General features: G+C 42.5%; 1 protein-coding gene across 2 annotated transcripts in view; it reads right to left on the reverse strand.

Moving 5' to 3' along the window:
• PARD3B (par-3 family cell polarity regulator beta) overlaps positions 1 to 13854 on the reverse strand; it is a 2030765-nt gene that overhangs the window by 1650900 nt on the left and 366011 nt on the right. For both annotated transcript variants that reach the window (XM_069225990.1, XM_069225989.1), the window contains one exon: positions 2622 to 2723. In XM_069225990.1, coding sequence (XP_069082091.1) covers positions 2622 to 2723 — 102 coding nt within the window. The remainder of the gene's footprint in view (positions 1 to 2621; positions 2724 to 13854) is intronic.

Raw genomic sequence — 13854 nt, forward strand, 5'->3', positions numbered from 1 at the left:
CTTGTGATGTTCGAGAAATGGATGCCACAAAATTATCTTACATAAGCGCTTCCCAGAAAGCAGATCAAGGCAACAATCATTCTTTCTGATTCGTACTTTTCTTTTTTACGTTATGGCGTGGTGGGTGTGATAAAAATAGCATTCTTGAAATTGATTTATGCACAGCCACATAAGACATAGTCTGTTCTAAGTTAGAATAAAGAAACTTGCATTCATGGGATTCGGAAACTTTACTGGGATTCTTCCAATAAACACCCCTTGCCTAGTACTGCATGAAACCATTTTAATGAGTCTCACAATTGCAGAATGAGTCTTTATGGTTGTCACCTTATGGTATTGACTCCAGTGACAGTTTGCCCAGTATATAATATCATCCAGCATTATATATGTGGATAAAGAGATCAACTTGCCAACCAGTGCTTTCCAAAATACTTTAATAAAAAGATTAAGCACACAGTGATGTGAACAAATTACAGTTATGCCGATCGCTCAACATGATCCCACCATCTAGACTTCAAGAGCCTGCTGAACCTCACCTGCGACCCAGTAAGGAAGTCCTCACCCTCTCTGCGATCATCAGCATCTTTTGACGGAAACAACTTTTTTCTGAAAATAGTAAACTCTAATTCAAGGGTGTCCAACAAAGGTCAATGAGGGCTGAATCACTGCCAGGTTTGTAGGATATCACAAAATAAACGTACATACACTTAATCTAAGTAGAGATCATTAAAGTTGTCACATATTATCCTGAGCATCTGGCATGGATCGTGCCCTCCTGGTTGTAGACTGGACACGTTTACTCTAAATTTATCCTTTCCTCTCAATAAATTACTTTAAAAATCTGAAACACTTTATTGCCAAACGAAATAGTAGCCACAGTTCTTACACACAGCTCAAAACATTTCTCTCAGTTATATATTTTACCAGAAACGTCTGGCAACCTCAGTAGCTGCACAGGACGCCAACTGCCAAAGGTGCAGCTTTGCACACTATTTACAAGGATGCTGCAAGAGACCATGGAGAGAATCATACATTTACATACAGATACACGTCCATGACATGACCTGTACTCATGTTTGCCATCAAGAGTATACAAGCATATTTCAATCAAAGAAATGTACTATTTAGATAACCTAACAATGTATATTGTCCTGCCTTTCCACAAGGGCTGGTGTACTCGTTGGATACATACTTGCTCACAACACAGTGAAGTTATCCTATAGAACCTACATATGGGAAAGGAACCCAAGTTTAATATGACCAAGTGGTAACATTTCTATGAAATGTGCTAAGTCCACAGTTTGCACCATCTGACATAGCTAACATTATGCGTAATATCTATATTTGCTAATGCGTTTACGAGCAGAGCAACATATTTATCATAGCTATCACGATAGCTATCTTTATGTGTAATAATATTTATATTTGTTGGCGATATTTAGAGAATAGCTACACATCGGACATAGAAATAGCTATTGCACATGATATTTGTCAATGTTTTTAAGAGAACAGCTGCCTACCTGACATAGCTATCATTGTAGCTATTATTATGTGTTAGACATACTTGTTAATGCTATTAAGAGAATTGCTACATATCTGACAGATGTTATGTCTAATATTTATATTTGTCACTGTTTTAAGTGAATAGCTGCACGTCTGACATAGTTATCATTGTAGATATCATTATGTTTAATATTTGTATTTCTTGGTGTTAAGAGAATGGCTACATATCTAACATGGATAGCATTATGTGTAGCAGGTGTATTTGAAAATAAATCTACCCTTCAATCAGTACCTTCAAAGGTGAAAGCAGCATATAATTCTGTCTCACATTCACCGATTGTGCAAGTTCAGATACCTACTTGGTCTGTTACCAGAAGAACAGCTTGTTGTTTCATATGTCCAAAAATATTATATTTTGCAGGCCCTGAATGAAAATCCATGACATAGTAAAATATATGTGCCAACTATACACCGTAACTATGTAGCTTAGCCGACTGTATTTCGGAATCACTGGCAAATAATTGGATATGTTTGGACCCTGTACAGTTGAGACTCAAATCGAATTGTAATGCAGCCCTATCATGGGAGGTCTGATCAATTACATTTGCAGTAGACACTGTCTCTACAGTTTTATAAACAAGCTTAAAATAAGTTATCATTGAAAGTATCACAAAGCTCTCCAATGTCTAAACAGGGCCAGTTTTAAACAATTATCTCAAGTAAACTAATTGATCAATACATGTTGGTTTGTTCCTAGACCTCCTACTTCTCGAATCTCCTCAGGGCCTTTCCTCGTCTGTAAGCAGTTTGCACTGCTTGTCGGGAGCCAGCTGGTGAAAAACACACAACTCTCAAAGGCGGGAGTCTGCGAGAGCAGAGGCTGAACTGCAGACACTTAAAAACGACCACTGTGCTGTGCTGTATTGTATTGTTTTTGGAAACCGAACACAAACATAAGGAAACTTGACTCTACTTTGCTCGCAAAGTTGGGTAGCGTTTAGAGAAAACTGCTGCTTTAGTGTAGTGTATAAATGCATTAGGAATAAAGCACATCTTAGACAGGAGCATCATCGAGGCTAGCGCAGCATCAACTGAGACTGGTCCTCGGAGCACAGTACCTTGTCCTTGTCCTCCACCAGGTCTGCCAGCACGTCGTCTGGGTCCAGGATGCCCCCATCTGTATACTCCAAGTGGTGAACCTTCACCCATCCCCCGGGCTCCTGAAAGGAAAGCGAGATGGCTTAGCCAAACTTCAAGAAGTATACACTAGATTTCAAACCAGACCTGCAATCTATGTGTGACAGCTGTGCCCATTTTCGCAGTTGTACTAAATATTTATTGAGGTACCTTCCTTTTTATTGCACTGTAGTGCTTCGAAGTGGAGACGTAGCTGTTAAAAACCCCTGCTGCCTCACAATTCTATCTGGTATACACTGTATATCTAGGGCGAGGTATTGCGGTGGCTGCCTCGATTTACCACACTGTGAACTCCATAGCAAGTCACTGCCTCTCTGTGTTGGGGGGAGGAAAAGAGGTGGGCTATGCAGGAGCTATTTATGGCATGTGAAGGAAGCTTGCTCCGCTAATGCCTACGATGTATTTAGTGTGTGCATGAGGGAATCTTGGCTGCATCTCTGCAGTGTGTGAGGGTCGTGATGCTGCAGTGTGTGTGTGTGTGTGTCTGAGTGTGTGCATGTTGCGCTATGCGCTGTACTTGTACTCTCTAAGGTAGGGATGCAAGCATTCATAGACGTGAGGATGAACTGAACTTTGCACTTATAAATTGTAACTTTGTAATAATAACTTGTTTACCTTACGAGGGGTACCAATCATGCAAATCAGTCTGACCCCCACTTCCATAGCAATAGTAAAACACAAAAATGCTAGATCTCGTCCTCCATTCACATTAGCCTCTGTGTTCCCGTGTGTGTGTCACATCTGTTCTCTGTGTGTGCAGCACACCTGCATTGCTTGGATCAGTGCTGCACCCTTCTGTGTGAGACAAAGTCCTGTGTTGCCGCTGATTGTGCTGTACATCTATTGAAGAAGATGGGGGCTTGGTACCATCATTTGTATGAGTGCTGCAACTTTTTTATGTCACTGAAGTTTGCATCACAGCTATGTGGTGTGCATATGAGTGAAGATTGCACTGCTGATTTCCACACAGCACCCGTGCTGCACATGTTAGAGAAACATTTGCGTCTGCACTATATGCTGCATCTCGGCAGTGCTGTAGCTGTCCCAGTCGAGGGAAGCCTGAACTGCTGCTGGCGGTGAGGTATTTGAACTATAGCTATCAAGAAACAAGCATTTGCAATGCAATGGGTCTCGCGTTTGCTCGAGTTAGAGCTACTAGAGGTGTAAACTCCTAACCGGACTTTTCTTGCCACATAAACTGAAAATTAAAAGTAAAACTGTTTCACATAAGCGAGCCGATTCACAGTGACACGGCCGCCATAAGCATCAGTGTGAAGAGACACACAAAAGGAAAAAGAAGTTTGCTTGCAGTCAAACTTGTCAGCAAAAGTGCAATTAGCCATGTAACAGGAGCGATGGCCAAGGTGGTAACAAACCCCCCCCCCCCCAAGGAGGGACAAACGTAAGCCATTTACCAATATCATCAAAGGATTTTTGAAGGGCAAGCCCACAAATGAGTGGTAGTGATGGGCGTTCTTAAAAGCCCAGGTACATACCAACACATCGGAAAAGCAGCGCATGCACGCTGCTATTCTCAACCTAAAAAGTAGCATAGCAAAGATGCCATGGGCCTTGGTGCATGCCAGGAAAGTGCCCCCTTTGACTGCTCTTGTAGAGGTACAATATAGCAATTATTAGGATTCAATAGGTCCATAAAGACCCTAGGCCTAAGTGCCACTGCACCTGTTGCACCAATGGTAGCTAGGCCCCTGGAGAAATCTTGCAATGCCACTGTTGCTTGTGCTGTACACGTGTAAGGTGTTAAAGGGAGACGCCTCTGCTGCCATTATACATTGTGTTATTTAAGCTTGATAAAAAATATGTCACTAGACAAAAGGCAAAACTACTGACTTTGTCAATGCTTGCTGTAGCAGGAGGTATTAGAAAAGTATTTTCAAGGTGATGGGTGTCACCGATCAACGCCATTACCCCTTTCAGACCATTGAAAATAAACGCATGCAGTTGCCTTGCTGCAGGTGTGATGGGTAAAAAAATCAGTAACAGATGTTAAAAAGTTGTGGGGGCAGACATCAAGGTTAAAACACAATGAATGTAAAGGTCAGGGCTGGAAACTGTGTTCAGGGCAGGCAAGGGACCTCGTAATATATTTCCCACAAATACAGAAATATTTTATTGGTGAAGCCCGTGGCACTGGCCACTTGAAGTAGGAGCGAGAAAGGGAGGGAGGGGGTGGGGAGAGAAGAAGAGGCAGTGGGAATGGAGAGAGAGAGGGGGAGGGAGAGAGAGAGATTAGTTATTTCAGAATAAGTACACTATGCTGCTACTCTTACTGCGCTCCAAAAGCAGAAATCAGGGTATCCCCCATAAGAGTAATTTCCCTAGTGTAGTGTGTGTGTGTAGGAGCAAAGTGTTGAATCTTAAAGCACATCGGATGTTTGGACAGTGATTTTTTGTTGTTGTGCTTCACAGGCGGGGTGGACTCTCTGTGAGGAAGGGGAATTCAGTATATGATTAAAGGCATCTCCAGTGCAAGTGTTTTTAGAGCGCCCCCCCACCCCCGGCCATAATGACAATTTGGCACAGGTGTCTCCAACCTTTTTTATAGTAAGAACTACTTATGCTGAATGAAAATCATCACAAGCTACTAATATTATTAGTATCTTGTTTGCATCAGTTATCAGCTCAGTGTATCGGACAGGGTTGCCAGCAGTTACATAAACAAGCATTTTCAATGCAATGGGTCACACATTTGCTCGAGTTAGAGCTATTGCCATTGTAAATTCCTAACTGGACTTTTCTTGCCACATAAATTGAAAATGAAAAGTAAAATAGTTGACACAAGCGAGCCGAATCAAAGCACGATGGCCGCCATGAGCATACCCGCGAAGGAGAGACACAAAAGGAAAAAGAAGTTCGCTCATAGTCAAACATATAGGCAATCGTGCAATTATCCATACAACAGACTCAGTCTGCAAAGCAGTAACAAAACATCCCCAAACAGGGACAAACATGAATCATTTACCAATGATTACAAAGAATTTTTGAAAGGCAAGCCCACAAACAAGTGAACGTTATGGGTGTGAGGTGGGCGTGGTTAAAAGCCCACATTACTTACTAAAGGTAAAAGCGCTTGCACACTCAACCTAAAAAAGAATTTGTCCATTTTGAATGCCTTTACATGGGTAATAGCTAACAGTCATAGCAACACCATTCCTGGCACCAAGGTAATAATATTAGTAATATGTCTCACCAACACCAAATGATTTCTCACTGAAATACAATATATTTTTCAAATCCCACTACTTGTCTTCACCAAACATCAGCTTAGGAATTCCAAAGATACACACATTTTTGTCTTGAATACATACTTTTCAATGGTGATAGACATATTCATTCAGACAAGCAAAAGTGTTTAATTTAGTACACTGGACTGCACTCAAGAGAGCTACTTACATGTACCTGGAGAGCTACCAGTAGCTCACGAGCTACTGGTTGGAGAAGTTTGGTCTGGCATGTATGCAGGTAGTTACTGGGGAGAGGGAAAGGCACATGGACAGGTTGCAAGAAGGGCTGGCAGGGATGCCTATCATTCTGTCACGGCCCTGACTTGTAGGTTTAGATGATGTAAGATAGTGGCATAACAAAACTTAAAGTGCCCCCCTGCAAAGTACCTGTAGGGGGCTTCACCCCCCCCCGACCTAGTCTGGGGCCTGCCACCTGTGCACAGTGTGCTGTGCTGCTGTGCTGAGGTGGGTCCCGTGGAGCTCGGAGGCCCCCCCATACACCAGGGGCTGTGGGGGCCTTTGTCACACCCCTGACGTAAGATTGTCTTCTGTGATGCACGTTGCAGCTGAGTATGCTTTCATCCAACTAGGCACTGTAGCCTCAATGCTGGACTGACCTATAATGCTTAAAAGACATTATAGGGCACAGCAAGAAATAGACTGCTAATACTCCTAGATTGTACTACTCAGGCCACACACTTCCATGGTTGTAATCCTTTTCAGCTTTAATTCTGCTAATAGAGGGGATTGAAAAACCTGCAAAAAAAAAAACTACCTTCAAGAAGCAGTGCTGCGCCTAAAGTACAGGCAGACACTTGCTAAGTCATACCTCCTTCATAAGTGGAGGTAACTTGGAGACTTAGGGCCTGATTACGACCTTGGCAGAGGGCATTACTCTGTCACAATCGTGATGGATATCCTGTTCGCTGTATTACAAGTTACAACGGCTATAATAGAACTTGTAATACGGTGGGTGGGATATCCGTCACGTTTGTGATGGAATAATCCCCTCCGCCAAGGTCGTAATCAGGCCCTGAATGTTTGATTTTGGAGATTAATTTTTCGAGAAGTGACAAAGGGTTAATTAATAGATGTTGAGGAAAAAGAGACAAGAAGGAACCTCTTTTGATCTGCAGTTATGCCTCTGTACCTGGCCTCCAGCCTAACATCTTTGGTAATATAGCAATGACCTACCTGGTGGGCGTGGCTTCCAGCAAGCATGGTCAAGCAGTTTCAGGTTCTTGGAAGTGAAGTACATAAATTTCTCTAATCTCTGTATGAAAAGTGTTTGCTTCTACAAGCCTTCTAGACGTCAATGACTAACAGAGAAGAGGACTAGGAAATTGGGGAGAACCCACTCTTAAAGCATGCCAAGCTCCATATGGATGCCAGGACCAAAGGCCCTGTGCATTGTCGAAAAAGGATACTGGGAGAAGGGCTGGTGTTACTAAACAAACTGGCCCTTCAGCACGCCTTAACAAGAGTCTTCGCTCCATGTCTGCCTACCAGATCACACAACGATTACTCGAGAAGATGAAACACACAGGAGGGTCGATGGGCATACAAGCACTTCGGTTCCACAAAGCCCTGAGCCTGAATCTAAGATCCAAACTACATGAAGTTCAGGAAACATTTGAAAAACAAACTATTTAGAATGGTCTTTAACTGAACTCCCCAGAGAACAGGTCTGACTAGAAGAATTTCAGACCTGGTTAATCACCCATCAATCTGGACTTAAACTCCCTGCGACAACGTTGCACTCTTCAAAATATCTTTCTAGCTCTCTGAAGTAACCATAGGGAAAGATATAGTGACTTCAAGAATAAACTAATAACATCAAAAACATCGAAACAATACAATGAAAAAAATGCACTTTTCATATTAATGTTTTCTTATAAAACATTTATATGAGACATAGCATGAGCACAGAATCTCTGTAAGGAAAGCGCACACAAAAAATGTTTCCAACCAGTTCACATTTCCCAAAATTCACATAAAACATGATCCATCTACAAATAGTATAATATGTTGGTAAGGCTATTTTTTCACACGACAGAAATAGAATGGTATGAGTGTGGCACTGATAAATATTTACCATGCTTTTCGTTTCTATATGCTTCAATCTAGTCATTTATATATTGGAATCCAAGTAAACTAAGTAAAAAGCTAGGCAAATTCTTTTAAAAAGAACGTGAAACATATAACGGATTTTTGTGGCCAGACACAGGCTTGTGAAGTTACATACAGAGAAGAGGAAATCTCTCTCTGTCCAACAAGCAGATCATGCGGACCCAAGGCCAGCCAAGCAATTTGGTTGGATCTTGGCATGCAAAAGAAGAAGTAAAGTGTGGGTTTCGGCACAGCTTGCAGGCCAATAGTATTTTGCGGGAGGACCACCCTAATCTGACAAGTTTGAATTAGTTAAATTTGAGAAAATAAGGATGAATTGGAGAGTAGCTGAAAGAAGTTGCCATCAGAAGGCTAAACTCTGCCCAGCTCCTTGGCTTGAAAGGGGGAACCTTCTGCACTTGCATTTAACCAACTTTTGAAATATCCCCATTCATTTCCACCAGCCCCTGTGCTAAGCATTCAGAGGTGCCTTCCTCATGCCACATCTAGGAGAGTTCATGAAGCTGCTTGGGCAAGGCTAGCTTCTTGCACGCACAGTACATAAAAAGCTCAGAGGGAGATAGAAAGAGGAAATCAGAGGTGTGAGGGTGGAGGTGTTATCAACACTTGAGGCAAGGAAGTTAACAATAAACAATTGAATTAGATGTAAACAATCATCATAGAGAGATATGTCCTGGTCCCCATGTCATCTGGGGCACGAGTCATAAAAGGACAGCATCGATGCAGACACTTTCAGCAAGGACGAAAAAAGAGGCCACCACTAAAAGAACATCGTACAGTCTATGGAGGAGATTCCGTCCAGTTCATTGGGGGTGACCATTGCAACGCCAGAAGGAAGTAGATTGTTGTGTGCTATTTCTTAAACACGTTCAAATTTGCACTTGCTAATTAACAAAACGTCCATGCAAATTATAACAAGAATTATGCATCAACTATATGCAAACAACGTACAATTTTGTAAAGGGGTGTTTTTTACATGCCCCAAAAACACATACACCACATTCCTGTGAAGAGTCGCTAGAACTCATGGAGGACCAGTACGTAGACTAGTGGGTCAGGCTGTGGTAAGTGATTAATGTGATACAACGTCTTGAGACCTCTTAGACAGTCACTCACAGAACAAAAGACAGAAATGTTACCTTATAATGAATGGGATTCCACTGAATTCACAACACACCACCAAGCACACCACTAACTCAGTGGATTTCAGAACAGTCATCAAAGCAGAGCTAAATATAACAATGGTCCCATGAACGTCCGAAAAATGCCACCTCCAAGAACTCAAATTTCTTTTCTAGCTAACCTTGCATGTTTTTCTGTTTATTTCCTCAACTCCTCAATTTTTCTTTCCTCATATTCTAGAAAATTGCTATTTCAAACCTCTTAATTAGTGTTTTCCTATATTATCTGTTCCTAGTGGTAAAAATTAGTTCAATAGGTCTGTCTTTGAAGGATTCAGACAGAGGAGGGCTTGATCTACAGAGAATAACTTATTACATTTCCAGTTTCCAAAATAGAGAAACAGGAGTGAGACTGAATCCCAAGTAAAATCTACTTTCTTCCCACCTGGTGGAAAAGAGATGACCAGCATTGCTGCTTCGTCCTTTTCTAGATTCCGTGACTTAAATGCCAAAATGAAAAAGCAGACCACTGCAAACTCTGGACTTGGTATGACTGGGGGTATGAGTGGGGCGTGCATATGTCAGTTCTGAAATTTTACAAATTTTACAACATAGCTGGATTATGAAGATCACATCCATGATGTGCTGTGAAGTGCTATGGGCCAGATGAGTTGATTCTCAAAACCAATCTGCAGTATCCCGCAGAGACTACTATGGTAATGCCTCTGGCCTTGACAAACCACCATCTGATGCACACAGCAGTACCTGGATCCAGACACAGAGAGCCCTGCCTGAACCTCCACATCCTTTTCCCCAGGGATTTGTGGGGCCTCATCCATCCAGCAATCAATGTAAACTCACACATACAGTGTCTCAGCACTCGTGTTAAGCTCAGTGTTGTCAAGTAGCATCTACCATTGCAATCCAAGAACTGTTGCAACAACCGGTTGTTTCTATGTAGCGCCTCGCGTGTCAGTCATACAGTTTTGAAACTCTAAACAGATTGTGTTACTTTTGCTCAACTCAATAACAATCAGTTTATCAACCTAAAAAAAAAACGAAAAGCTATGAACCCACCACAGCGCACACCTGAACCCTACAGGATGTCTTCATCAGCAGCATCAATGCGATGGGCTGCATCGACTGCTCCAGTGTACCTCGAAACAAATAGCTACTAAAACCGCTGCAGGACATAAATTCTGATCAAATCACACCACCTTATCAAAACACCAATTATGTACGGTACAGTCACAGTTTCAGGCTCTGTGGTTGTGAGAAAACGGGTTAAAGCCTCTCTGCCACGTCCACTACTGGAAATGTTCACAAATGTACTCAATGCTGTGGAAAAAGCTCCCGTCCCTCCCACGCACGGAATAATTGTTTTATTCAAACAGGAGTAGATCATGTTTGAAATGAAGCCACATGGCGATGACGTATCCAGTTAGACTGTACATGATGTACAAAAAAAAAAAGCAGCTCTGCGATGTTTGGGCTGCAGTCTCCACAGCTGTCTCCTCAACAAAGCGGACCAGCCTCGTTCACTTCTGATGCCAAAGTCTAAAAAGAAGAAGCGTTGTTTGGTCCAAGGGAATGTGGAACTCTGCCAGAACCCTATAGAGTAACACGGAATGATCAAGTACACACGCCATGAGAGTCGCAGCCTTAGTAACGGCCTAAGACTACAGCATGCTCTGGTATACCACACCCACCCCCGGGTGACTCGCATGTTTGGAGCATTGTAAGTAGCTTGAATAATGTGATGTGCGCCAGACAGTGCCTGAGAGCACTGCCGGCCAGGCACTGCAGATGGTCTGTTTTGATTTAAAGAAATAATTTAGAAAAAGTGCATGGGATTTACCTTCTAATACAATGAAAAGTTTTCAGTTTCCAGCCCCATAACTTCAAGACCAATGAAAAAAATATGTTTTCAGGTTCCATTACAGAAACTCAAGTATACTGTTTAATACAAAAGCTGCAAGATGTATGTTAAAAAACATGCCAATGCCTACAGCGGGTCCTCAACCAGATCATACTCCCAGCTCAACTTGGCTTCCTAAAAGGAAGATTTAGGAGCAAAAACGTAAGTTCATTATGCCATAACTTCAAAAAACCTAAAGCTCTGTAATCACTGAGAGTCTCAGGTCTTTGGACGCTGAAAAAGCCTTTGGTATTTATCAGACATTTTTAAAGGCAGTTTTCAAAAAGTCTGATCTGGGGGGTACTCTGATAGGATGACCCTTGCCCCCTACTTAAAGACTAAAGTAACTTTAACTTGAACTAAAGCGAGGCATAAGACAAGGCTGCCCCACCATCACTTCTGTTGCTTTTAACTATATAACTTTTACTCACAGTAAGGTAGAAAGCTCACATTCAAGGTATACCCTTCAGACTGGGCACACAAAAATAGCTACCTATGCTGACAATGTATTACTGTTTTCACAAGGCACTGACTCAGCATTACCAATCATGATGTAAGAGATCTCTACATATGCTGCAGTATCTTAATGAGGATAAAGCCAGGGATGTCCCTTTAAATATTCACTTCTCCCCTCTCGAGACTCAAAACTTAGGATTAAAGTGGTACAACATTGCTTTTAAGTACTTAGAAATTTGATTTGGTAAAGACGTAAATTAAACTATACTGCTAAATCAGTGCAAAACACTTTCCAAAATCAAAGTTATACTGACAAATTGGTCACCAAAATTCATAACCTGCTGGGGAAGAAAAGAAACTATAACAAGCATTGGCAAAAATAAAGGTCTCACCTAAGCAAGAGCTATTGGCTTTTCCAATTTGTTTTAGCCATGTTGTTCACCAGTACGGCTGCTGTTCAGCAGGGCTAAACATTAGTGGCCTGGAGGAGAGTAGTGTGGAGTGTTGTAAAGTGGAATGGCAAAGAGTGTTGTGTATTGGAGTGGCATAGTGTGGAGTCTCATAGAGTGGCATACACTGGAGTGCCACTGGGTGGACTGATGTAGAGTGCACTGGCAGAGAGCATTGCGGAGAGTGCAGTGGCACTGAATTCAGTGGCATGCAGTGCAGCATCGTAGAATGCAATTATCACAGATTAAAGTGGTGTGTAGTACAGTGGAGTGGGGCAGAGTAGATTGGGGCAGTAGAGTAGAGTGCAGTGGCATAGCTTAGAGTGGCAGAGAGTGAAGTGGCACAGAGTTGAAATGATGCAGAGAGCAGTGGCGCAGAGTAGAGTCATGTGGCACTGATTGCAGTGGTGCAGAGTGGAGTGGCATAGAGTGCAGTGGCATAGAGGGATGCAGAGGAGAGTAGTATAGCGTAAAGGATGGTGCCATAGAGTGCAGATACGTAGAGTGTGGTAGTGCAGAGCAGAGTGGCATAAAGTTCAATGGCATAGAGAGCAGTGATGCACAGAGTGCAGTAGCATAGATTGCAGTGACAAAGTGCAGTTGTGTAGCGTGCATTGGCGTAGAATGCAGTGGTTAAGAATTGATGGCGTAGAGTGCAATGGCATAGAGTGGAGTGGCATAGGGTAAAGTGGAGTAGAGTGGTGTAGAGTTCAGTTTCAGAGAGAGCAGTGTTACATAGTAGAGTACCAGAGTGCAACTGTGTAGAGTAGAGTATAGTAGCATAGAGAGCAGTGGCATAGAGTACAGTGATGCAGAGTAGAGTGCAGTGGTATACTGTACAGTGGCGTAGAGTGGTGCAGAGTAGAGTAGCATAGAGTGGTGCAGAGTAGAGTATAGTATAGTACCATAGAGTGCAATGGCATAGAGAGCAGTGGCATAGAGGACAGTGATGCAAAAAAGGGTGCAGTGGTGTAGAGTGCAGTGACAGAGTTCAGTTCTGTAGAGTGTAGTGGTTAAGAGTGGGTGGTGTTGAGTGCAGTGGCATAGAGTAGATTGTTTCAGAGTAGAGTGAAGTAGAGTGGAGTGGTGTAGGGTAGGGTAGAGTGCAGTTGCATAGATTGGCATAGAGTATAAAGACAGAGTAAAGTGGTCTGGAAGGCTGTAGCATGGAGTGTAGTGGTGCAAAGTAGATTACAGTGGTGTACAGTGGATTGGCTTAGAGGGCAGGGGCACAGAGTTGAGTGTTACAGAGTACAGTGCTTTGGCATTGCGTGCATTGGCATTGAGTACAGTGGCATAGAGTGGAGCTGTGCTGAGGAGATTGGTGTGGCCTAGACTGGAGTGGTGTAGAGTTCAGTGGTGGAGTGCAGTGGTGTAGAGTAGAGTGACGAAGAGTGCATTGGCATAGAATCGAGTGGTACAGGGTGGAGTAGAGAGGCATAGCTTGAAGTGGCATAGAGTGCAGTGGCATAGAGAGGAATCGCACAGAGTGCAGTGGAGTGGTATAGGGTGGAGAGATGCAGACTAGAGTGTAGCTTTCTGAAAGTCCCCAAGATAGCTTTAGTAAACCAGAAGGCTGTGCTGCCTGGTATGCTGCGACCTAAAAATGATGATAACACCCTTATAAACTTTACCAACGGCATGCTTCCAGTACTACCCTGACCAAAATTCAATAGGTCCGTTGATAAACTCCCCTCAGAATTTTTAAGGGAAAAAAAGCCAGAATTTCACTGAATAAGCTTAAACTAATGAGAAACAAAGAAAACAATAAAGAATAAGCCTTTTCTAGATAGCTAAAGGCTTTTTTTTTTTATTCTGTCAGAATTTTTGGTGGT

This window comes from Pleurodeles waltl, chromosome 3_1 (assembly GCF_031143425.1).
Source record: "Pleurodeles waltl isolate 20211129_DDA chromosome 3_1, aPleWal1.hap1.20221129, whole genome shotgun sequence".
NCBI classification, from domain to species: Eukaryota; Metazoa; Chordata; class Amphibia; order Caudata; family Salamandridae; genus Pleurodeles; species Pleurodeles waltl.